The 25,545-nt window shown below is 42.7% G+C and overlaps 2 protein-coding genes across 3 annotated transcripts; one reads left to right on the forward strand and one right to left on the reverse strand.

The window, feature by feature from the left end:
• Positions 1–22,312, reverse strand: DDX55 (DEAD-box helicase 55). The gene is made up of 14 exons (XM_082262036.1): positions 22,160–22,312; positions 17,257–17,307; positions 16,996–17,082; positions 16,289–16,380; positions 14,559–14,621; positions 11,484–11,633; positions 11,192–11,381; positions 9,672–9,754; positions 9,453–9,584; positions 9,256–9,348; positions 6,114–6,228; positions 3,500–3,668; positions 1,925–2,217; positions 1–251 (listed from the first exon to the last, which is right to left on the reverse strand). The coding sequence occupies exons 1-14, from the start codon at positions 22,265–22,267 to the stop codon at positions 99–101; spliced, it is 1,779 nt and encodes a 592-aa protein (XP_082118162.1). The 5' UTR covers positions 22,268–22,312; the 3' UTR covers positions 1–98.
• Positions 22,313–22,456: 144 nt separating this feature from the next.
• Positions 22,457–24,182, forward strand: MOCS3 (molybdenum cofactor synthesis 3; the record flags this gene model as incomplete). Of its 2 annotated transcripts, none has more annotated exons than XM_082243943.1 (2): positions 22,457–22,651; positions 22,895–24,182. In XM_082243943.1, exons 1-2 carry the CDS (start codon positions 22,512–22,514, stop codon positions 24,180–24,182), a joined length of 1,428 nt encoding a protein of 475 aa, XP_082100069.1. In that variant the 5' UTR covers positions 22,457–22,511. The 2 variants fall into 2 exon arrangements, with proteins under 2 accessions (XP_082100069.1, XP_082100070.1); XM_082243944.1 differs by having other exon boundaries at positions 22,922–24,182.
• Between the last annotated feature and the right edge of the window lie 1,363 nt (positions 24,183–25,545).

Genomic DNA, 25,545 nt, shown 5'->3' on the forward strand with positions numbered 1-25,545 from the left:
TTAAAATGCAGTACAAATATTTCTGTCAGCAACGGCAGAGGGAAAATTTACTACAAAAAATATCTGTACAAAGTTTTGCAAGTTTAAAGAAATTATGTTCAGTCCGACATGTCAGATTTATCCTCAGCTCCACCAGTTGATGTCAGCTGCTTCTCAAATTCTTCCTCAGTGATTTTACCCTTTTTCAGCTTTTTCAGCAACTTGGTATCATGAAGTAGTTCATTCACATCCTCGTTATCTAAATCAGAGCCCTGCAATACAAAGCAAACAGTGAAAACAAAAGCAGTGGTCACATACTTTGGACAATCCCACAACCCTTGCAGCACTGAAGTAGAATATAAATGTTAAAGTGATATGAAAGGCTGATTTTTTTTTTACATATAAAAACATGTCATATTTACCTGCTCTGGGCAGTGGATTCACAGAGTAGCCTTGATCCTCCTCTTCTTGGGTCCACCACCGGCACTCCTGGCCCCTACCCTTCTGCCAACTGCCCCCATAGCAAGCAGTTTGCTATGTGGGCACCCAAGCAGGCTTGCTCCAAAGCCGCTGCTCTGTCTGTCCATTCAGACAAAGAGCACAGCTCAGCCCTGCCCTCTCCTTAATGGCTCACTGGCTGTGACTGACAGTAGCTGGAGCCACTGGCTCCTGCTGCTGTCTTGGCCAATGAAGAGGCAGAGACCCTGGAGAGCTGCTGCTCTTGTGCACATCTCTGGATCGAGATGGGGCTAAGGTAAGTATTAAGGGGGGGGGGGCTGCTGCACACAAAAGGTTTTTTACATTTATGCAAAGAATGCATAAAGGTAAAAAGCTTGAGACTTTACAACCACTTTAAAGTTTGCCTTTACATTCAAAATAATAGGCTATGAAAAAATGTCAAATGTAAGTATTTTAATGCAATACCGCTATTGCACAAAAAAGGCCAAATAAAGCACCTTGCAAATAAAAAGGTATAATCCATAGCCTGGGATGAGTTTTATCTTCGCCACCTAAAGAGGTATGGCAGCTGAAAGTCCTTTTTCCTGAACTGTTTTGGATGCCTGGTCCACTGCTTCAGCCTATGGTTCCATCCACTGGCCCTTATAAATCACTGCTGGGTCTAGTATTTACACAGAAGCCAACAAGGAAAATTATGCATGCCTGAAGGGAACCAGGCATCTGATAAACCCAAAAGAGTGTTAGATGTTAAATGTCCTTTGGAGATTGCAGCTCCCAGAGAGTCACTCACAGGGGAGGTAATATACCCCTTATTTGCAGGAAGCTTGACTTTTGTTTTTTTTGCAGTGACAATGCAACTTAAAAACAAATATAATGTTTACATGGTTTTAATGCGTCATATACATAAATACACAAAGTTATACAGGCATGCATAACAGTAACAAAGACTGACAGCGCTACCACCCAAAGGAAGAATTTTTGTTTGCATGCGGATCACTGTATGTTTTGTCCTTGGACCTTGAACGGTCTGTTTCTTTCTTTATTGAAAACGATGGGGGGGTTATGACTAAGGCCTGCATAGGCTGAAACATGTCACATGTCTTGTTCCTGGATTTTGCGCCAACTTTGTTTTTAATAAAGATGATTTGATTTTAACCTTTCGAGTTGCTAGCTCTTTTGACTGTTGTCCTCCACACTGCATGTTCTCTTATCCTTGAAAGAAGTCTCCCTGCCATTCCAAAAAAATCCCAATATCCAGTCACTAACCTACCTTCTTCAAAAGGCTACTGGAATCTACAGAAATGGACACTTCTTCTAATTTAAAATGCTTCCCCTGCTGATGGCAACCCATGAATGGAGTACTGTTTACTACCACAAGGAGTTGCTTCTAGTGTAAAAATATGGGAATCACTTGCTGCAATGGATGTATTTTTTCACAAATCTTGCAACAAAGTTATTGCAAAAATTATACAACTGATGAATTTACCTCTTCGTGTTTCCTTTTAAGAGCAGTTTTTTTCTTTTTTTCTTTACGTAGCTTTTGTTTTGACCAGGCCTTGTTCTTGACAAAATGTTTCTTTCCGCCATCTACTTCCTGCTTCTCCTTCCTCTCTTGTAGCATCTTTTGTCTCTGCTTTTCCCGGTTTTTATCTTTGTAAGGAATGGAGTATGTATTGATAGAACTAGGAACAAAGTCTGAGATGTCCTTTCCTCTCAATTCTGGCATGCGAGGCATTTTCAGCAGCGCAAAGCCATGAGCAAGAGCTGAGAAGTCCAAATCTACAAAAAACAAAACATCTCAAAATCATATATACACGCACAAAGAAAATAACCCATGGAAAGTAGGCATCCCCATAGATGTGACAGTTGTCAATATATTTTTTAAACCTTAGCTAGCAGCTGTGGGCAAACTATTAGAACCATTTAAAGCAGGGATCCTGAAACTACGGCTCTCCAGCTGTTGCAGAACTACACATCCCACAAAGCATTGTAAAACCCCGACATTCACAGACATGACTAGGCATGATGGGAATTGTAGTTCCTGAACAACTGGTGAGCCATAGTTTAAAGATCCCTGATTTAGAGGGATGCTGATATGCCATGCCTGCTAGAACCTCATGTTGTCCTCAAGCTGAGACATAAACAAAAAATTAATTGTGCCAAAAACATAAACTGCAGCTCTCAAAGAATCAGAAAACCAAAAGGGAAATAAGAAGATATCCACATTTTCTATGCACAGTTCTAGCAGTCTGAGATTGGCCTTTTAATACTTATCAAGGGCCAATGCAAATTCTCCAAAGAGTATTCACTATAAACAATGGTGCAGGAGCTCTTAGGGAAATAGTTCTTAGGAACGCATTAAAGTGGAACTTCACTCTCTCAATCAACATTGAATATTTGTAATCCTCATTTTTACATTTCTTTAGTTACTTTCTGGTTTCATGAATAGGCAAATTATGTCATACATCCCAGGAGCCTTCAGGATGGAAGGAGGGGATTTCACAGCTCAGCACACTCTCCTGCATACTTGAGCTAAGGGCAGGAAGTAAATGCTATATGAATCATTTGCCCTTACTCAAGATGGCCATGGCCAGAAATGCTAGGGGGTGTTTTTCAAAGAGATTTCTCCCCACTAAATAAAGCATGGAGACATGGATGAATGGGGGAGTATGCTTTAAATATTAAAAACAAATTAAATAGTGTTTTTGGTTTATGGTGCTCAGATGCAGTGAAGATCCACTTTAGGTCCTTAGTGAGAACTAGCACGCCAAAAAGCCAAGCTGTTTCTGCCACCGTGGTTTTAGAATGGATGCAATTACTAATTTTGAGGCAGGAGAGCTACTAATCAACTGACTGCATTACAGTAAAAAACAACTAGGTGGCATTCAACTAGTTTGAAAGCATAAGGAATGATTCAATGAGCCTGTTAACAGTAATGAAGTGGAAAGATTACATTTCCATTACCATTAGTTCTGTAATTGTTGTAGTTCGAGTTGTACTTTGACATCCACATTTACATGAAATTCTGATCTTGCTGAAAGGGAATGAATAATTAGAGTACCTTTTACTCTGAATATTAAGTTGCACTCATGTTTAGCATAGGCTTGCACATACGACACAAAAGCCTTCATGCCTTTCTCAAACATTGCCCGGTCACACACTGCCATGGACTTAAGCTTTGGCAGATGGTCAACTGTACATTGAAATTCAGCCATTTCCTGCAGCGGGCACTGTTGATTACAAGATAACAAAGTTGTTAGTGGCAATAATGACAGAAACTGATACATCTCATTCTGTAAAAAAAGATCAGGTCACAAGAAGTAGTTTGTCTGGGGATAAGGGGCAAAGCAAACAGATACAAAATATTGCACAAGAATCTAACATCATTTCAATGCAATATTGCTATTCTCAAGCAAGACTTAATGGGAGCAGAAAAAAAAAATAGGTTAACAGCATGAGCAGGGAGCTCACTGTATCCCCTGTGGACATATACCTCTTGCTTTTGAATGTTATACTTCAGAACCACCTGGAGCCCTCCCAAACAAATAGAAGAGCCCACCCTCTCCACCCACCCCCATGCTCAGGTGACAATACCTTTGCTGGCTAATAGACTGCTTTGGAGCAGGGAGATGTACACTGACATCTTATGCTGTCCGCTGCTCTCTACTACTGTTTAGTAGTTTTATGTTCTGAACAGTTTTACTTTAAAACTAACTCAGCAAACAGCTACAGTAAGTACAAAAAGTATAACCAGACAGAGGACTGATTTACTTGGCTTTACCCACAACCCTTTAATGGGGAAAAAACCCATTATTTTTGGATTTGTGATAGACTGAGACATGTAGATAACTTCAAGCGGTATTAAACCCAAAAGCAAACATTTAATATGGTAGTTTTTAGATGTGGTGGCTGCATTAGTTTTCTTTTTTAGGCTCTTTTCTTTATTTTCACAAGTAATCTGGCCAGTAAATCTGCTGATTTTAAAAAGCACAAGCTCTCCTGCAAACGTAGCAGTTAGAAGGATGAGACAAACCATTTACCACTGACAGGGATGGCTTACAATGATCAGCTTTTATTTATGCAAGCCTTTTATCCTAAAAATAAAAAAAACTGTTTGCTAAAATGCTTTATAAAGTGTTAGCTGGTGTTTGGCTTCAATTTGTTAGTGTATCTAAATCTACTAGTCCATCTAGCATTCCCCTTCCCCCAGACCGACAATGCTGCTGTCCAAAGGTGTCCCTGTGCTCCTTCATCCAGAGTGGGGGAACTCATAGCCCCCGTTCACATAGGGGCGACGCTACTTCGCACCGCGACCTCCGAGGTCGCGGTGCGAGCAGCGCGCCGCTACCTCGGAGCGGCCGCCACGGACTTCATAACATTGAAGTCTATGGCGGTCGCCTCCGGGTCGCCCCAAAGAAGCTCCGGACCCTTTTTCTAGGTCGGAGCGACTTGTGTCGCTCCTATTAGAACGGGTCCGCAGCTTCCCTATGGGAGGCGACCTGCGGCGACCTGTGAGGCGACCAGGTCGCCTCACAGGTCGCCCTAGTGTGAACCAGCACTAATACAGGAGATGTATTACTGGCCAGATCTCCAGGTGAAAACATCGGGAACATAGTCAAAAAAAAAAAAAAAAAAAAAAAAAAAAAAAAAAAAAAAAAAACAACAACAATGCTGCCACATCTAAGGATCGGTAAGGATTTTATTTAAGTTTTGGATTTTTTACCGCTTTTAGTTAAAAGAGGGCTCTGTTGTGCTCTATGCTGGTACAGTAGATGGATTTTTGGGTTCTTTTAGCTTACCTCACTATAACCATTCAGGGTATACTGTCTTCTTAGCACTCTGTGGTTTAACCACTTGCCGACTGCCCACAGTATATTTACTGCGGCAGTCAGCCCCTCACAGGCAAAGCAACATAGGTCTACGTCGCTAGCCTGTGAGGCTCTGGGGAGCGAGTGCGCGCCGCCAAATGCCCGCTCCCGCTCGGTCACGGACCCCCGCGTGTGTGCCCGGCGGACCCGATGTCCGCCGGGCACTCGCGATCGTCCGTGACAGCGGGAGAAAGGCAGGCGGCTGATGTAAACAAGCCGCCTGTCATTCTCCCCTGTGTAAGAATAGTGATCATACGTTTCTACCATGTAGGACCGTTGATCACTGTTCCTTCACCTCAAGCCACAGCCAATCACAGTTAGAAACACGCCCCTAGGGACACACACCACCCCTCCCTCTCAAAAAATGTAACCCCTTCACTGCCAGTGTAATTTTACAGTAACAGTGCACTGATTACTGTAGTAATGTCACTGGTAACCCCAAAAGTGTCAAAAATGTCAGTCAAGGGTCCGATCTGTCCGCCCTAATGTCGCAGTCCCGCAGTCTGTTTGTGGGAAAAAAAGGACGTCAATTTCGTTTAGGTACAGCGTCACACGACCGCGCAATTGTCCGTTAAAGTCACGCAGTGCCGAATCGCAAAATAGGCCCTGGTCAGGAAGGGGGTAAAATCTTCCGGGGCTTAAGTGGTTAAACAAGCATTTTTGTGGATTCTCATTTTACCAGGGACATAAGAACCCGCCTAGCAACATCCACTATAATAAAATAGGGAATAAAACCCTTATGCAGAGCTGGTGACATAACATTGCGTGTAAAACAAACATAAAATGGTTTTGTTGCAAAAAGCTTACCTTTTGATTAATAGACAAAAAACTGACATAGGACTCTTCCATAGGAAGCAAAAACACAAGTGCACTGCCATGATGACCAATTCGTGCTGTGCGTCCACAACGATGTACAAAGGCACTGGAAAAATTGGCAAGCAGTAAAAACAAGAGACCCACAATTATAAAACTGACACAATGGGGGAGATTTTCTAAAAGTGGAGAGTGCAAAATTTGGTGCAGCTGTGCATGGTAGCCAATCAGCTTCTAACTTATGCCCCGTACACACGTTCCGATTATCGTACGATAATCGTACGACTAAAGTTTCGCAATTGTTGTACGTTACTAAAATCGAAAGCAACTCTGCCTAAAAACCATCCGACTTTCTTCGTACGATTCTCTGACCAAGTGTATTTTTCATAGCTACGTAACGGAAGTGATGTATATATGTCTGACCACTGCGGAATATCTTACTGTTTCCGATCATGCGTGGTATTTGTCGATCGACTTTTAGCGTACGAATACTGTACTGACGAAACGATTATCGTTCGAGAAGATGTCGTACGACAGAAGTTTTCAGGTTTGTCCCTTCGGATTTTGTTGGACCAACTGTCGTGATCGGCTGTCGAAAGCTGTGTACTAACGATCCGATTATCGTGAGACTAGGTCGAAAGCGAGGTTTGTCGTACGATAATCTGAACGTGTGTACGGGGCATTAAGCTTGTTCAATTAAGCTTTGACAATAAAACCTGGAAGCCGATTGGTTTCTCTGCAGAGCTGCACCAGGTTTTGCACTCTCCAGTTTTAGTAAATCAACCCCTAAGATACATATTATGGAATACATTTCCTTCCTTAAAAGAGCCTGTGTGGAAAGGCAATTTTTATTTGTGAAAAAGTAGGAGTATGCATCTACTTTAACATCCTACAAACTGTACAGTCATTTTTTTAGGCCAATTAGGATGCTAGGTCACATAAATGATTACTGTGACGAACTACAACCATTAAAGTATATAATAACTAAAGTTACAGTGCTTTGCGAAAGTATTCGGCCCCCTTGAACTTTGACCTTTTGCCACATTTCAGGCTTCAAACATAAAGATATAAAACTGTAATTTTTTTGTGAAGAATCAACAACAAGTGGGACACAATCATGATGTGGAACGAAATTTATTGGATATTTCAAACTTTTTTAACAAATAAAAAAACTGAAAAATTGGGCGTGCAAAATTATTCAGCCCCCTTAAGTTAATACTTTGTAGCGCCACCTTTTGCTGCAATTACAGCTGTAAGTCGCTTGGGGTATGTCTCGATCAGTTTTGCACATTGAGAGACTGAAATTTTCGCCCATTCCTCCTTGCAAAACAGCTCGAGCTCAGTGACGTTGGATGGAGAGCGTTTGTGAACAGCAGTTTTCAGTTCTTTCCACAGATTCGATTGGATTCAGGTCTGGACTTTGGCTTGGCCATTCCAACACCTGGATATGTTTATTTGTGAACCATTCCATTGTAGATTTTGCTTTATGTTTTGGATCATTGTCTTGTTGGAAGACAAATCTCCGTCCCAGTCTCAGGTCTTTTGCAGACTCCATCAGGTTTTCTTCCAGAATGGTCCTGTATTTGGCTCCATCCATCTTCCAAACAATTTTAACCATCTTCTCTGTCCCTGCTGAAAAAAAGCAGGCCCAAACCATGATGCTGCCACCACCATGTTTGACAGTGGGGATGGTGTGTTCAGGGTGATGAGCTGTGTTGCTTTTACGCCAAACATAACATTTTGCATTGTTGCCAAAAAGTTTAAATTTTGGTTTCATCTGACCAGAGCACCTTCTTCCACATGTTTGGTGTGTCTCCCAGGTGGCTTGTGGCACTTTTTATGGATATCTTTAAGAAATGGCTTTCTTCTTGCCACTCTTCCATAAAGGCCAGATTTGTGCAGTATATGACTGATTGTTGTCCTATGGACAGTCTCCCACCTCAGCTGTAAATCTCTGCAGTTCATCCAGAGTGATCATGGGCCTCTTGGCTGCATCTCTGATCAGTCTTCTCCTTGTATGAGCTGAAAGTTTAGAGGGACGGCCAGGTCTTCGTAGATTTGCATGTTTAAAGCTTGGGAAATCTTTTTGTATCCAAATCCAGCTTTAAACTTCTCCACAACAGTATCTCGGACCTGCCTGGTGCGTTCCTTGTTCTTGATGATGCTCTCTGCGCTTTAAATGGACCTCTGAGACTATCACAGTGCAGGTGCATTTATACAGAGACTTGATTACACACAGGTGGATTCTTTTTATCATCATTAGTCATTTAGGTCAACATTGGATCATTCAGAGATCCTCACTGAACTTCTGGAGAGAGCTGGAGAGAGTTTGCTGCACTGAAAGTAAAGGGGCTGAATAATTTTGCACGCCCAATTTTTCCGTTTTTGATTTGTTAACAAAGTTTGAAATATCCAATACATTTCGTTCCACTTCATGATTATGTCCCACTTGTTGTTGATTCGTCACAAAAAATTACAGTTTTATATCTTTATGTTTGAAGCCTGAAATGTGGCAAAAGGTTGAAAAGTTCAAGGGGGCCAAATACTTTCGCAAGGCACTGTAATTATCAATAAAAACAATAACTTCTAGGCCATCAAGTAAAAATGTCTTCATCCAATGCAAAATACATTTTTGTGCTGATCACAGCCACCAATTAGATTTGTTCATGTTAAAGGAGAAGTATAGCCAAAGCTTGTTTGGCTGTACATCTCCTATGGATCACAGGAGTGTAGTTTGTGTCCCACTTGTTGATTCGTCACAAAAAAATTACAGTTTTATATCTTTATGTTTGAAGCCTGAAGTGGGGCAAAAGTTCAAGGGGGCCGAATACTTTCGCAAGGCACTGTACCATTGTTCCCTGCTAGACAATGCAAAGGGGCAAAGGGTTTTCTATGACTTTTAATCCTTTAATAAATGCTAGGACACAACTTATCCAAGCATTACGGAGATGAATGTAGCTAAGGTAAAATGTATAATATGTTCTCTTGAAGGTTTCCAGTGCAACTATATGTGATAAACAAACGCATACTGGGAGGATTCAAGGACTCACATCAGCATACAGAAGGTAAAAACTGACTTCTAAGATGATCACAAGAAATATGTGGGAATACTGCTTCACTAAGAATGACAACATACCTGGCACTGCTAGGAGGATCATACTGTATAACCCAGTTTACTTCTGGAATGTCAATACCTCTGGCCATTACATCTGTACACACCAATATACCACTGAAACAAGACATATAAAATGGGTCACTAGTCATACTTCTCAGACATGTATAGTAAAAAAATATTAGTCCTAGAATTCTGTCATTTATATAATAAATCCTTACCTGTCTAACTTTCGGAACTCTGTGAAGATCTTATTACGTTTATGTTTCATCTTGCCATGAATGCTCATGACTTTCACATTCTTTATAAACGCGTCTAGGGCTTTCCCATAATATTCCACACAAGCACAGGTACTAAAGGTACAGTGAAGAACAAAACACAGATAAGCAGAGGATTTGCAGGCTATGTTCTATAAAGCATTAAATGGTATGAGTGGTTACCTGAAGAACACCAAATGCTTCTCTTGTTTCCTCTGGCGTAGAAAACTCACAAGATAATTGAACTTTTCATTTGCTTTGCAAATCTGTTTAACACAAAAGGTATTTGGAACATAAAACTTAAACAAGAATCACATACTTTATACTGACATCATTCTTTTAAACAGAAGATAAATGATCTAGTCTTAAAGGCCCACAATGAAGTCAGGTAATAACCTTATTTTCTAAGAGGCATTTTTTGTTTTGAATCCACTGTATAAAAAGACTAGTTCCACTTAAAAGTGGAACTTACGCTCATCTGTCTCCTCCTCCCTCTAATGCCACATTTGGCACCTTTCGGGGGGGGGAGCGGGTACTTGTGTTTGATAGGTAACCTGTTCCCACTTCTGTCGGACTTCGCCACACGAGGTACATCAGAAGTTTGGCCCCCTCCTCCTCCCTCTGTTTCCAGGCCAGTAACCGAGCGCAGCATGCTTCACGCATGTGCAGTAGGGACCTGGGCGTGAAGCCACAAGGCTTTACTGCCAGGTTCCCTTACCGGCAATGGTGGCAGCAGCATCCGACAGCCAATGGAAACATTGGCTGTGGTCCCGACATGGCTGGATTCAAGGACTGGTAAGTCTCCGAAGATTAAAAGTCAGCAGCTATAATATGTGTAGCTGCTGACTTTACATTTTTGGAGGGGGAGGCCGGAACACCGCTTTAAACCATGTCCTGTTTTATTGCTTATCCTAAAGTGGTTGTAAAGGCAGAAGGTTTTTTATCTTAATGCATTCTAAGCATTACAATAAAAAGCGTTCCTGTGTGCAGCAGTCTCCTTCACCCCCCTAATACTTAGCTGAGCCCCATTTAGATCCAGCAATGTTGTAGCAGTGTCTCCACTGCCTGGGACTCCCCTCCTCATTGGCTGAGACAGCAGTGCAGCGCCACTGGCTCTCGCGGCTGTCAAGGTCAGTAAGCCAATGAGAAGAGAAAGGGGGCGGGGGGCAGGCCATGGCTCTGTGTCTGAATGGACACAAGGAGCTGTGACTCATGTCAGGTGCCCCCATAGCAAGCTGCATGCTATGAAAGCACTCAACAGGAGGGAAGGACCGGGAGAACAGAAGAGGGACCCCAGAGGAGGATCCAAGCTACTCTGTGCAAAATCATTTCACAGAGCAGGTAAGTACAACAGGTTTGTTATTTTTAACTAAACAAAAAAAAAAAAACAGACTTTACAATTACTTTCATGTATTCCATACGAAGGGCAAAAAAACTTGTCAGACTAGGTTGTTTTGATTCTTACCTGTTGATACCAGATCCCTAAGCGAGGTCAGCACAACTGTTAGTGCAACCTGAATTTGATGAAGGTGTAATAAGAAAAAAAAAAAAAAAAGTCACGTGACTGCAACCCTGGTTAGTGCAGTCTGTCATTATATGACCACTTCACCAATAGCTCCTGCCCAAACATCAAATACTATCAAATTTAGCCATAAGTGTGTAGGAAAATCCATATTTTGGATTGATTCATTTTTGCAGCTTACCATGTAGTAATTATGTAGCCTGGATGGTGTTTTCTGGGTACTAGTGGCTGCCACCCCTTTCTCCTTTACAGTGATTCGAACAGGATTGCGCAATCCAGCTCGTACAAGATTCTCAACTTCCTGGGTCTGTGTAGCTGAGAATAATCCTGTTCTTCTTTGCTTGGGTAGGTAGCCCAAGATAGTGTTTAGGCTAAAATGAAAAAGAAAGTCAGGGCGGGGATATGTGGAGAAAAAGCACAATAGCAATTTGATGTAATTCTACCGATAAAATGGACAGAGACCAAATAATCACCTGGCTTCAAACCCCATATCCAGAAGTCTGTCAGCCTCATCCAGAATAAGAACATCCAGGGTCTTGACACTGCTGACCAAATCCAGCCCATCTGCCTGTCGACGAAACATGTCTTCTAACCTACCAGGTGTAGCTACAATGATGTTTCCACTGGTCAAAGTAAAAATGATATCAATCATGTTATAGGTAAACATTCAGGAAAATAAAGAACTGATAGTTAGTTGAATAAGCTTGATGCAGCAGACAAGTTTTATTCACCGATTTCATTATATGACACTTCAATACTAAAGTAATAAGGAGTTACATTGCCTTGCAAAAGTATTCGGCCCCCTTGAACTTTGCGACCTTTTGCCACATTTCAGGCTTCAAACAAAGATATAAAACTGTAATTTTTTGTGAAGAATCAACAACAAGTGGGACACAATCATGAAGTGGAACGAAATTTATTGGATATTTCAAACTATGTTAACAAATAAAAAACTGAAAAATTGGGCGTGCAAAATTATTCAGCCCCTTTACTTTCCGTGCAGCAAACTCTCTCCAGAAGTTCAGCGAGGATCTCGGAATGATCCAATGTTGACCTAAGATGACTAATGATGATAAATAGAATCCACTTGTGCGTAATCAAGTCTCCGTATAAATGCACCTGCACTGTGATAGTCTCAGAGGTATACTGCACAAATCTGGCCTTTATGGAACAGTGGCAAGAAGAAAGCCATTTCTTAAAGATATCCATAAAAAGTGTCGTTTAAAGTTTGCTACAAGCCACCTGGGAGACACACCAAACACGTGGAAGAAGGTGCTCTGGTCAGATGAAACCAAAATCAAACTTTTTGGCAACAACGCAAAACGTTATGTTTGGTGTAAAAGCAACACAGCTCATCCCCCTGAACACACCATCCCCACTGTCAAACATGGTGGTGGCAGCATCATGGTTTGGGCCTGCTTTTCTTCAGCAGGGACAGGGAAGATGGTTAAAATTGAGGGAAGATGGATGGAGCCAAATACAGGACCATTCTGGAAGAAAACCTGATGGAGTCTGCAAAAAACCTGAGACTGGGACGGAGATTTGTCTTCCAACAAGACAATGATCAAAAACATAAAGCAAAATCTACAATGGAATGGTTCACAAATAAACATATCCAGGTGTTAGAATGGCCAAGTCAAAGTCCAGACCTGAATCCAATCAAGAATCTGTGTAAAGAACTGAAAACTGCTGTTCACAAACGCTCTCCATCCAACCTTACTGAGCTCGAGCTGTTTTGCAAGGAGGAATGGGCAAAAATTTCAGTCTCTCGATGTGCAAAACTGATAGAGACATACCCCAAGCGACTTACAGCTGTAATCGCAGCAAAAGGTGGCGCTACGAAGTATTAACTTAAGGGGGCTGAATAACTTTGCTCAATTTCTCAGTTTTTTATTTGTTAAAAAAGTTTGAAATATCCAATAAATTTCGTTCCACTTCATGATTGTGTCCCACTTGTTGTTGATTCGTCACAAAAAATTACAGTTTTATATCTTTATGTTTGAAGCCTGAAATGTGGCAAAAGGTTGAAAAGTTCAAAGGGGGCCAAATACTTTCGCAAGGCACTGTAATTATCAATAAAAACAATAACTTCTAGGCCATCAAGTAAAAATGTCTTCATCCAATGCAAAATACATTTTTGTGCTGATCACAGCCACCAATTAGATTTGTTCATGTTAAAGGAGAAGTATAGCCAAAGCTTGTTTGGCTGTACATCTCCTATGGATCACAGGAGTGTAGTTTGTTTTGCACTTCTGTGACCTGTTTTCAGCAGAGAGTGGGCTGCTGACGTTACAGAAGTGAGTCCAGGCTCTGCGTCATCATGACCACGGAGTCAGGGTCCACCAGTTCCTTAGACCGACACCCAGCTCAGCCTCTCAGCGAGCCACTGAGAGCCTGAGCCGGCCACTCCCTTCCCCTCTACAGCTTAGCGCTCCAGTGAGCGAGGAGGGGGCAGAGTAGAGAGCTGCTGACTGACAATCAGCAGCTCTCTTCTCACGGAGCTGTGAGAACCGAACGATCAGCGGTTTTAGATCGCTCGGTTCCCAGTGTAGAGGCGCCGTGGGACAGATGCTGCATACAACTACGCATAGAACCTCTGCTAAGGGAATTCAGACAGGCGCTGAGAGGCTGTTACCATCTGTATGCTGAGCCTATATCAGCGGTCCCATTGGAAGCGTCTGGTCTGGAGTGTTTTTTGACATATAGTATCTGGAGCTGTGCCCTCAGTGGAACTGCTTAGTCGGATTTGGAGTTTCTCTGCCTTACATCATTTGGAGCTGGTAAGGGCATATGCATGTCAGCCCTCTTCGGTGACACGGTTGGGATCTATATGCTCAATTTATTTTCCTTTTGGTAAGCTGCAGTCCTATTGGGGGAGGCCTTCTTCTCTTTTTTGTTTTTTTGCAACACTTTCCATTACTCTGGTAAGGAGTATTTTCACAGGATTGGAGGTGTCTATGTCTTCTACCATCACTACTATAGCACTTTTCTGATATTCCTATCACCCGGGGTGTTTATTCAATTTTTTGTGGTTTTACGCTATGGCGTTTTTCAATTTATATTTCACATGAATACCCAACACTGAGGAGATCCACTCAGAAATACGGAGTCCGACTGACATCTGGTTCCTGTGGACCCCTTGGAGTTTTTGGGCTCATACATCATTTGCCTTTGGTAAGCGGTACCTGTACAGAAAATTTCGCCAGACGTGCTGTTTACTTATACATGGACTTTATTTTGGAAATTTTTACATAATCACATATGTTTTTCACTTTCTAGCGCAACTTGTATTTATATATTGTTTTTAAGGTGATAGTCACACTTGAAGTTGCAGCTCCATTTTTAGTTGGTTTAGCGCAGTTGTTTACATTTTTTCTGCATACAACTAGGCAAGTATGAATTAAAAAAAAAAAACCCATACTTATCTTTTAACTTTTACTGTAAACAGTGGCTGGGGCATTTCTGTCAAAACTGTTTAGGTTTACACAACACTTTTGTCAACACAATCTAAAAATTGTCTTTTATAATCCATACTACAAATCACATACCCATGTTCTTTATATTTCTTTACGTCTTCAACTGGATTACTACCCCCGATAAGAAGGATCTGGCTGAAAAGAAACAGAGAAATTAAATTTTCTCTGGGAATTCAAAAAACTATTTCTGTCAAAATGTTTGCAGAGTTGGTTGTGTAAGTTGTGCTTATACATAAAAAAAAAAAAAAAAAAAAAAAAAAAAAAAAAAAGTTTAACCACTTGCTGACCAGCTGCTGTAGTTATACTGCGGCTGGTCAGCTCTGTTATGCAAAGTGATGTACATGTATGCCGCTTCGTGTAACAGTTAGTGTGGGCGTGTGCATGCGCGGATTGGCCAGAGTGGGAGCCAATCAGCGGGTCAGGCGGCCGCGATGTCCACCAGGCACCCACGATCACTCCCCATGTGGACAGAATAGCGGTCTGCCGATGTAAACACAGCAGACTGCTGTTCTGTCAGTGATGAACACAGGGATCCTGTGTTCTTCCTATTTAGGAACACATATCTCTGAGTTCATCTAGTGAGCCCATCCCCCAACACAGTTAGAAAGCAACCCCTAGGCACACATTTAACCCTTTGATCGCCCCTGGTGTTAACACCTTCCCGGCCAGCATCATTAGTACAGTAACAGTGCATATTTTTAGCACTGATTACTTTAGTAATGTCACTGGTCCTGCCAAAAGTGTCAGGTAGGTGTCCAATCTGTCCGCTGTAATGTCGCAGTCCCGCAAAAAAAAAAAAAAAAAAAAAAAATCGCTGATCTCCGCCACTACTAGTAAAAATAAATATATAAAAATGACAAATATTTCACCTAGTTTGTAGATGCGAAAACGTTTGCGCAAACCAATCAATATACACTTATTGGAATTTTTTTTACCAAAAATATGCAACAGAATACATATTGGCCTAAAATGATGAAAATATTCGATTTCATTATTTATTTATTTTTTATTGGGAAGGTTTTATAGCAGAAATTCTAAAAAAATATATATATATTTTTTAGAATTGTCGTTTTCTTTTTTTGTTTTATAGCGCAAAAAAAAAAAAAATCCCAAAAGGTGATCAAATACCACCAAAAGAAAGCTCTATTTGTGGAAAAAAAAAGGACATTCATTTTTTTTTGGGTACAGCCTCGCACAACCACGCAATTGTCAGTTAAAATAATGCAGTGCCGTATCGCCAAAAAATGGCCCGGTGATTAGGGGGTAAAACTGTCCACTCCTTAAAGCGGAGTTCCACCCAAAAGTGGAACTTCCGTTTTAGGTATTCTAACCCCCTGACATGCCACATTTGGCATGTAATTTTTTTTGGGGGGGAGCAGGTACCTAGTTATGACAGGTACCCGCTCCCACTTCCGCTCGGAGCGCCGCGGCGCCCTGAACGGAAGTTCTCCCCCCTCCCTCCCTGCAATCTTCTGGGACATGTCAGAGGTCCCAGAAGATCAGAAGATTGCCGGCCAATCAAGACGTGCAGCGCGACTCTCGCAAGCGCAGTGCGTACCCGGCTGTGAAGCCGCAAACTGTCACAGCCGGGTGCCCACAGCAGTGATGCCGGCGCCGCCGAGACCAGAGGGAGAGGATCGAGGCTTCGGCGGCCGCATCGCTGGACCGTTGGACAGGTGAGTGAAATGGCTGGAACTCCGCTTTAAGTGGTTAATGTATAAAAAAAATTGTGGTGACAACTTTTATTCCAGAGCAAATGTAAAGGAAAAAAAAAAAGAATAAAAGAAGAAATAAAAACTTACCTGAATTGAGGAAAATGTTTTGTGAAATGTGACAGCACCTCATCAATTTGCACAGCAAGCTCACGGGTTGGAGTAATGATTATGGCACCAATCTGCACAATAGCGGTAGAAAAAAAATTCTCTTTTAGCTCTTAAATACAGCCAGAATAGATAGATAATGGAGAGAGCGAGGATGAGGTATTTCTCATGTCTGTTTTTTTTCTACTGTGACACCAATGTGGAGATTTTCCTTGACTCCCCGACAGCTAAACTTCCTGTTTTCCCTCTCGGCAACAAGTTTTTTATAAGTGACTGTAGAAATTAATAGCAGAGTCAGTTTCTTTTTTTTTTTTTTTTTTGTGCGTGTGTAAAGAAAAAAAAGTATTCAGCTCTTTGCAATGCTTTGGGTATCAGTAGGAAAGGAAGCAAAGGGAAATCTCAAATATCAACAAAGACCAAATTTCTCCAAACTCTAAAAAGTAAATTAAAAAATGTAGATGAAGTTACAATTAAAGCAAGCATATACTGAGTAAGTATGGAGGCTGCCACTACTGACATCCCCTTCCGAACATACTAGCATTGTGAACAACCTGCTGTGGCCATTTTGGAAAGGCCACAAAAGCCTCAGAAAGCTGTAAAAAAACAGGCATGGGTTTGAATCCTTCCAAATGCCATCCAAAATAATTAATCTTTAAATATTAAAAACCTAACATCTTCTTAGTACATACCTGATTTTTCTTTAGCTTAACTTCTCTCTTCAGCAGTATCTCCAGAAGTGGGATTACAAAGGCCAGAGTCTTGCCACTTCCGGTTATCTATTAAGAGATGCAATTGTTCACAATATACTACTGGGCCAAAAAAAACACTGGAATATTAAATGTAATTTATTTTCGTTGTATACAGTAACAAGACTGGTTTACTATGCATTGTACAAATCAAAAGCAGAATTGAGATGCGCTATAAGAACATAAATGCGACAATAAGCTTACCGCTTCTGCAGCAATGTCTTTGTTGCCCATAAAGAGAGGAATAGTTGCAGACTGGAAAAAAATACATATAACAAGAGATTATGGTCATCTCTATTTGTAGGCTGTAAGCAAAAAAGTGAGTTTGAACCTATTGAAATCAATGTTTTAGTCAATTAAAAAAAAAAAAAAAAAAAAAGAGGAAGAAAAGAGCTTGTATTAACCATATAAAGCGTTAGAGGAGTTCACAGCAATTCAAATGGAGATGGGGCACACAGTATGGTTACTTACAGCAACTAGATGTCACTTATTTATTTACTTATAGCAGTCAAAACAACTAAATATGACTGGTTTTACTTACTACAACTGTATATGTTCTTTACCTCTTTAGTGCCGGTTCACACTAGTATGACTTGTCAGGCGACTTGGTCAGCCTGGCAAGTCGTGCACCGTCGCGGTCCATTGTGTAGTACAGGAACGGTTCTAATAGGAGCGACACAAGTCGCTCTGACTTAGAAAAAAGGTCCTGTACTACTTCGGGGCGACCTGGAGCGACTTGCATAGACATTCATTTTATGAAGTCCGTGCAAGTCACGCCAAAGTCGCGGTGCGCGCGACTTCACAGGTCGCCCCCAGAGTCGTGCCGCTTCAGTGTGAACAGGCACTAAGTGATTGTAAAGCCTTACATTTTTAAAAATTAAAATAATAAACATATTATTACTCACCTGCTCTGTGCAATGGTTTTGCAAAGAGCAGCCCCACTCCTCCTCTTCTGGGTTCTTCTCAGCTAAACACAACTTCCTGTATGCATGCCTGTGCTAGGGGCAAATGGATTCCAGGAAATAAATGCTACATGAATCATCTGCTCTTACTCAAGGTGGCCACAGCCATAAATGGTATAGGGGGTTTTTCAATGTGACTTCTCATTAAAATGAAACATGTAGCGCCATCCTACTATTTCCGATACATGCAGTTGTCCCACGCCTTCAAAGCCCAATTCCTGGGCGAGTCCTCACAGTTGGTGCAACCGGACCTGGAGCTCGTTCTGCGCTAGGATTGCTCCGAGAGGGCTGTTTCGGTACTCCATGCTCATCTCCAACATGTCTCTTCTCAGGAACTCTCTGACCCTCATTCTCGTTGGGCCCGGGATGTCCCGGATTTGGACTCGGAGGACTGGCTGCACGTTTGGGATTTCTCCTTCAAGATCTTGGTCTCTCTGAGGGATCGTCTGGTTCAATACAAAATTGCTCATAGGGCCTACCTCACTCCCTACCGGTTGCATAAGATTCATGCTTCCCACTCCCCGGAATGCTGGTGCTACGGTCGAGCCCCGGGCAACTTTATCCATATTTTGTGGACATGTCCGGAGATCTCTGCTTACTGGTCTCAGATTTTTTTCTGTGACCTCCACCATTCTACAGATTTCGGTAGTTCCCTCTCCCAGAATAGGCCTCTTGGGCCTATTTGATGACCTGGTACCTTGGGTGGCTGAACGCACACTCCTGGGCCTTTTATTTTTCTATGCTAGGAAGAACATTACACTTCGCTGACGACAACGGGCTGCCCCCACGCTCCTGCAGTGGAGGGGTCTGGTGGATTCGGTGATACCATTGTATTGTAGAGCTGCACGATTAATCGTATGAAAATCGCGATCTCGATTCACCCCCCCTGATGATCTAAACCTGACATTTGCTCGATTCTTTGCATAGCTGCATAGCAGAGAGAACAGCTGTGGAAAAAAAAAAAAAAAGCCTCCCAGCAAACGCCTATCAGCATTAGTCTCCCAGTAACTATAAACAAAAATGATTACATTGTATCTTTTCCTTCCCTCTGCCAGGGAGAAAGGAAGTTTAACCTCTTAAAGACTGGACCTTTCTCTGACACTTGTTGCTTGCAAGTTAAAATCAGTTTTTTTTTGCTAAAAAGTACTTAGAACCCCCAAACATTTTATATATTTTTTTAGCAGAGACCCTACAGAATAAAATGGCGATTGTTGTAATATTTTATGTCACACTGTATTTTTGCAGCAGTCTTTCAAACACAATTAATAGACTTTAATGAATAAAAAAAAAACGTAACAGTAAAGTTATCCCAATTTTTTTTTGTTACACAGAGAATCGTGATCTTTATTCCAAGCTAAAAAATCGTGATTCTCATTTTGGCCAGAATCGTGCAGCTCTATTGTATTGTGACACCTACACTCACAGGGGTTGCCCCAGGAAGCATGACAGGGTGTGGGCGAGATGGCTGGCGGATTCTTCTGCCGCACTGTCAAACTAACTATTATTGTGCCGTTTGCTCATGGTATTGTTACGCTATGTATGATGTTAATGCTTCCACTGGCTCTGGTGCCTCTTCCACTTTTTACGCTGCTGATAACTACTTCTCACTCTGATACCTCGGACCTAGGCCGCACTACTTTTTTCTTTGTTTGAAGCCACCCCTGCGTGGGCGGCAAACTGATTTACTGATGTAACCACTGTACGGTGAACCTTTTGCATCTGTTCTTTGTTTTAAACTAATAAAAAGATTTAAAAAAAAAAAAAAAATGAAGCATGTAGACATGGATGGATGGGGTAGTTTGCTTTGAATATTAAAAATCAATTAAAATTGCATTTTTGGTTTGTGGTGTGCAGATGCAGTGCAGTTCCGCTTTAATGCAGTGAATGCATTAAAAGGTAAAAACCTTTCACCTTTACAACTACTTTAAAGTGGTTGTTAACCCACTTTTTGACTACTTCATATAATCTTCTCTGTTCCCTAAAGACAAGTGCTCCTGTCTCTGTGTTTAAAAAAACAAAATGCTGCCTTTACAGTATTTCGGAGCGATTCTCGGGGATCACATTACCGGCCAGCTCTCTCCTCTCCCCGTCTGACAGATGCAGGGGGTGGGGCCGAGATTACAACACTGACATCAGGCGGGGCGAGTGGAGAGAGAGAGGGAAACAGCAGGACACGTGATCACCGGGAGCAGCTCTGAAATAGGGTAAAGGCGGCATTTTTTTAAAAAAACACAGACAGGAGCACTTGTCTTTAGGGAACAGAGAGGATTACATAGGACAATAAAAGTTATTTTAGCAGCAGGACGGGAGGGGGCGGGCATGGACACAGGAGCTGACAAGCAGGGAGGGAGGGGGAGAGGAGCACAGAGGAGGACACAGAGCTGCGAATGATGGAAGCACGTAAACGGACCACGGTGTCAGGGCTCAGCATCCATAAAATACTGTGGTCAGTGTACAGAGGGGAGGGCAGAAACTGGCAGGATCAGCCAGATTTTTTTTAGGTGATAGAATAGGCCAAATCACACAGCACAAGCACTGTGCTGTATAACATGCTTTAAGGGAACAGCCTATTTTTGACACTTCTTTTCTACATGTAAAATGTATGGATTTTTTTTTTTTTTTTTCTCCTGGAAAATAACTTACCGTACTTCAAACATTTTAGATTTTTTTTTTTTTTTTTAACAAAACGCCTTGAGAATAAATTGGTGGGTGTTGCAATTTTTATGTCATGGTAATTGCGCGGTGGCTTTTCAAATGCAATTTTTTTTTTTTTTTTTTAAAACGACACCAGTCAAGGCACCCTTTAAGATTATAGACAATATCAAGGCACACTTTAAAATTATGGACAATCTCGAGGCACCCTGTTGTAAAATGTAAAAAAAAAATGTTCATATAGATTTACATAATGCAGGGACATCCACACATAGGACACCCAAAGTTAGAGGTGATTTATTCCTCCAAAGCAAATACACTTTTGAACACTGGTATTGACTAGTATTCCAATGTTTCTCCTCTCCCTCAATTTCTTTCCATCAGTCAGCTATTGTCACCCCAGTGCTGAGGGAGAGGGGCACAGGAGGATCACACAAGGGTGCTGTGGAGGCAACAGACATCTTTCTTATTAACTGATGACGTCATTGGTTGTAAGGATACCAGTGTCTAGAAAGTCATATTGCTGCATAATGCAAACCCGTGGCTTTGTATAACTAAAAGGCAGGCTTCATCCACCTGCTGGTTTGTATACAATTTTTGATCAGTTTTTAGGCATTTTGCCAAGGCACCCCTGAAGAAACCTCAAGGCACCCTGGTTGAAAAAGGCTGGTCTAGCCATTACAATTTGGCTTTTGTCAAAGTCACTCAAATCATTACACTTGCCCTTTTTTTCTGCTTTCAATACATCAACTTCAGGTACAACAGGTTCACCTGCTGCCTAATATATCCCACTCATTTTTAGATGTCATTGTAATGAAATAATACGTTTTTCACTGTACCTGTCAGTGGTCATAATGTTATGGCTGATTGGTGAATGTAGCGGGCTAAGCGCACTCTGTGTAAAGTGTACGAATGAGAAGAGTCTTTTGGAGACAGCACAGTCACCTGTGACTCTCAGCTTCCCTTCTGTACATAATAAAGAGGAAGTAACTTTTACCTATAGGGAGGCCTATAATAAGGCTTATCTAATAGGTAGTGTAAATATCTCCTAAACATGAACCGTGCACGTGACAGCATTGGCGCATGTGCTCTGAAGGAACACACCGGTGCAGTTCCTTCAGAGTCCTGTGCTGTAATCGGCCGCTCCCACACGCATGCATGGGAGTGACATCATCATGGCTCCGCCCAGTCACATAGCCAGAGCCTGCCAACCCGGAAGCAAGAACGGTGAAGATGGGAGCCCCTGCAGCGCTGGCATTTCGACGCTGGAACAGCTTTGGTTTAAGTTAAGTTTTACATAATATGCTAGTATGCACTGCATACTAGCACATTATGCCTTTACCTTGCAGGGTAAGAAGAAGAAAAAAAAAAAAAAAAAAAAAAAAAAGGTCCAGCGGTTTACAGCCGCTTTAACCAGCCCAAGTCTCTGTGTGTGATCTGAATACAAAAGGGGAGTCTTCTCAATGGAGACAGGGAAGTGTATTGGCACATACCTGTACCGGGGTCATGTGACTGAAGTTCAGTTCTCGGAGAGTTTGCCGTACTTTGTCGTTTAATCTCTGCGGTAAAGTATCCCATTTCCCCTCTGTTACATTCTCCATCTTCCTGTAAGTAGGAATCACACGTGCGTCCAGTGCGCTCCTCTAAAGCGTCCGCAGCAACACGAACAGTGACTTCCGGGTTCCGGAGCAGCGTGAAAGAACAGCGGTGTTCTAGCAGATGTCACATGTCATTGACAAGCTGTCTTCCGTGCATAGCACACAGTGCTGATACTCGGGCTCACGGGCTGGTGTTTGGACAAGCTCCCGTCGACTTCACAGAACCAGGACAGTGAAAGAGGCTACAATGAGCAAACATCTGGCTTCCTCCTCACACATGGAGAATGCTGAGCTGGAGAGGCTGAGAGAAGAGCTCAAGAGCAGAGACCGGGAGATTCATAGCCTGAAGGAGCAACTCAGAGACCGGTCCTGCCAGCACCCTGAAAGGTCATCATCCTGCCAGCACCCTGACCAGTCATCATCCTGCCAGCACCCTGACCGGTCATCATCCTGCCAGCACCCTGACCGGTCATCATCCTGCCAGCACCCTGACCGGTCATCATCCTGCCAGCACCCTGACCGGTCATCATCCTGCCAGCACCCTGACCGGTCATCATCCTGCCAGCACCCTGACCGGTCATCATCCTGCCAGCACCCTGACCGGTCATCATCCTGCCAGCACCCTGACAGGTCATCATCATGCCAGCACCCTGACAGGTCCTCCTCCCCACCCAGGCTGCTCAGCACCAATGAAGAACTGCCTGCACTCTCCCGACTCTCCCTGTCCAACCCAGAAATCTTGCGCTACAGCCGCCAGTTAGTGCTCCCAGAATTCGGGGTCAGGGGTCAGCTCCGCCTGTCCCAGTGCTCAGTGCTGGTGGTGGGGTGTGGCGGGCTCGGCTGCCCTCTGGCACAGTATCTGGCTGCGGCCGGAGTTGGTCGGTTGGGGTTATTGGACTATGACGAGGTGGAGATGAACAACCTCCATAGACAGGTCCTCCATAGTGAGAAGAGGATTGGGATGCCAAAGGCCAGTTCAATGGTGACCGCACTACAACAGCTAAATTCAAATGTGGAGTACGTCCCATACAAGATGACACTGAGTCCTGCCAATGCTGTGCCACTTATCCGCCAGTATGACATTGTAGCCGACTGCTCAGACAATGTGCCCACCAGATATCTGGTCAGTGATGCCTGTGTGGTCGCGGGTAAGCCGCTTGTGTCGGCCAGTGCACTCCGCTGGGAGGGTCAATTAACCATATACAACCACCAGGGAGGGCCATGTTACCGATGCCTGTTCCCCGTCCCTCCACCTCCGGAAACTGTCACCAATTGTGCTGATGGCGGTGTCCTGGGTGTTGTCCCTGGGATCATGGGGTGTCTTCAGGCCCTAGAAGTGATAAAATTGGCCTCTGGACTTGATTCTAGCTACAGCAGCACCATGCTAATGTATGACGCACTGGACGGACGTTTCCGCAACATTAAGCTTCGAGGTAAACGGGTAGACTGTGTCACCTGTAGCAGTGAGTCAGAGTCTCGTGTCCTTGAGGACTATGAGGCGTTCTGTGGCTCCTCTGCCTCTGATAAGTGCCGGACGTTATACATGCTGAGTGCTGCCGACAGGATGACTGTTCAGGAGTACAAACAGCTCCTGGATGATGGTGTGCCTCACCTGCTCATCGATGTCCGACCACAAGTTGAGGTGGACATCTGCAACCTACCACACTCTGTCCACATTCCACTGAGTCAAATTGAAGCTGGAAATGCTGCGGATCTCTTGGGGGAGAGGACAGGCAAGCCTGGCAATCACTGGAAGAAACTGATCGTTATCTGCAAACTTGGGAACGACTCGCAGAGAGCTGTGAAAATTCTACAGCGACTTTCTGAAGAAGGTGCTGATGAGCTTACAGTAAAGGATATTGCAGGGGGCTTGATGGCATGGGCCGAGAAGATCGATCCTGCCTTTCCTAGATATTAGCATGGACCAAGGCTGTCCTATAACAGAGGATAGGAAGCACTGCAAGCTCGATAGATGTAATGCTGGTTTGTCACATTCACACCCAAACTGATGGTACAAATGTTATCACAACTGTCTTCCAAGTCATAGCTCAGACCCAGCCCACCTATCCACTTAGTATAAAGAGCTGCATAGAATGTTGGGCAGGAAATATCCTTGACTTGGGTCCATATTAAAATTGGCACACTGCCCATACCCTGGATGCGTTTGTGGGGGGTTGGCTAATTTCCACAAGCCAGCTACTGTTTCCCACCACCTTGTGGTATCGCATGTCACCCACTTATAGCAAATGTATTCTTAGTGATTTAATGAAGATTTTCTTAAGAGCACATGTAGTGTTCTGGAAGGTAGAATGCTTTGGGCTGTGATTGGGAAGGGTGGACATTAGCCTTTCTTTTGGTTTTTGGGTATTTATTTATGGTACTTATATAGTGTTGTCAATTTACTCAACGCTTTACATATATATCGTACATTTACATCAGTCCCTGCCCTCAATGGGCTAAGAATCTTAGGTCCCTAACTCACGTTCATACATACACAGGCCAATTTACCCAGGAGCTATTTGACCTACCAGCATGTCTGGATTGTGGGATGAAATTTAAGCAGGCACAGGGAGAACATGCAAACGTGCAGGTAGTGCTATGGTTTGGATTTGAACCAACGACCCTAGTGCTGCTAGGCAGAAAGTGCTAACCAACTAGCCACTGTGCTGCCCCTTTTCAAGGAGCCTCCTTAACCACTTTCAGACCGGAGGATTTTGCTGCTTAATATGAGCAGGTCCTATTTTGCGATTCGGCACTGTGTGAATTTAACGGACAATTGCGCAGTCGTGCAACGCTGTACCCAAACGAAATTGATGTAATTTTTTTTCTGCAAATAGAGCTTTCTTTTGGTGGTATTTGATCACCTGTGCAATTTTTATTTTTTGCGCCTGCGACAATTTCGAAAAAAAAATATATATATATTTCACATTTCTTTTATATAAAATTCTCTCTCAAAAAAATGTAAAAATTGAAAATTTTTTAACATTTTAGGCCAATTTGTTTTCTACTACATATTTTTGGTAAAAAAAAATCGCAATAAGCGTATTTTGATTGGTTTGCGTTTACTAACTACGGGAAAGAATTATGTCATTTTTTTTTTTTTTTTCGGGACTGCGACATTGCAGCGGACAGATCGGACCCCTAACTGACATTTTTGACACTTTTGGGGGTACCAGTGACATTACTACTGTAATCAGTGCTAAAAATATGCACTGTTACTGTAATAATGACACTGGCAGGGAAGGGGTTGACCGTATTGGTGATCAAGGGGTTAAATGTGA

Source organism: Pelophylax lessonae, assembly GCF_965119305.1.
Source record: "Pelophylax lessonae genome assembly, chromosome: 1".
Lineage (NCBI taxonomy): Eukaryota > Metazoa > Chordata > Amphibia > Anura > Ranidae > Pelophylax > Pelophylax lessonae.

Bases quoted from the DNA above. Each gene is read 5' to 3' on its own strand.
- DDX55 (XM_082262036.1), bottom strand. From the start codon at position 22,267: ATGGAGAATGTAACAGAGGGGAAATGGGATACTTTACCGCAGAGATTA. The intron at 16,381-16,995 runs GTATGTACTAAG...GCTATTGTGCAG, and splicing joins TTAAGCTAAAGAAAAATCAG to ATTGGTGCCATAATCATTAC. The intron at 14,622-16,288 runs GTAAGTTTTTAT...GTTTCTTTTCAG, and splicing joins AAACATTTTCCTCAATTCAG to CCAGATCCTTCTTATCGGGG.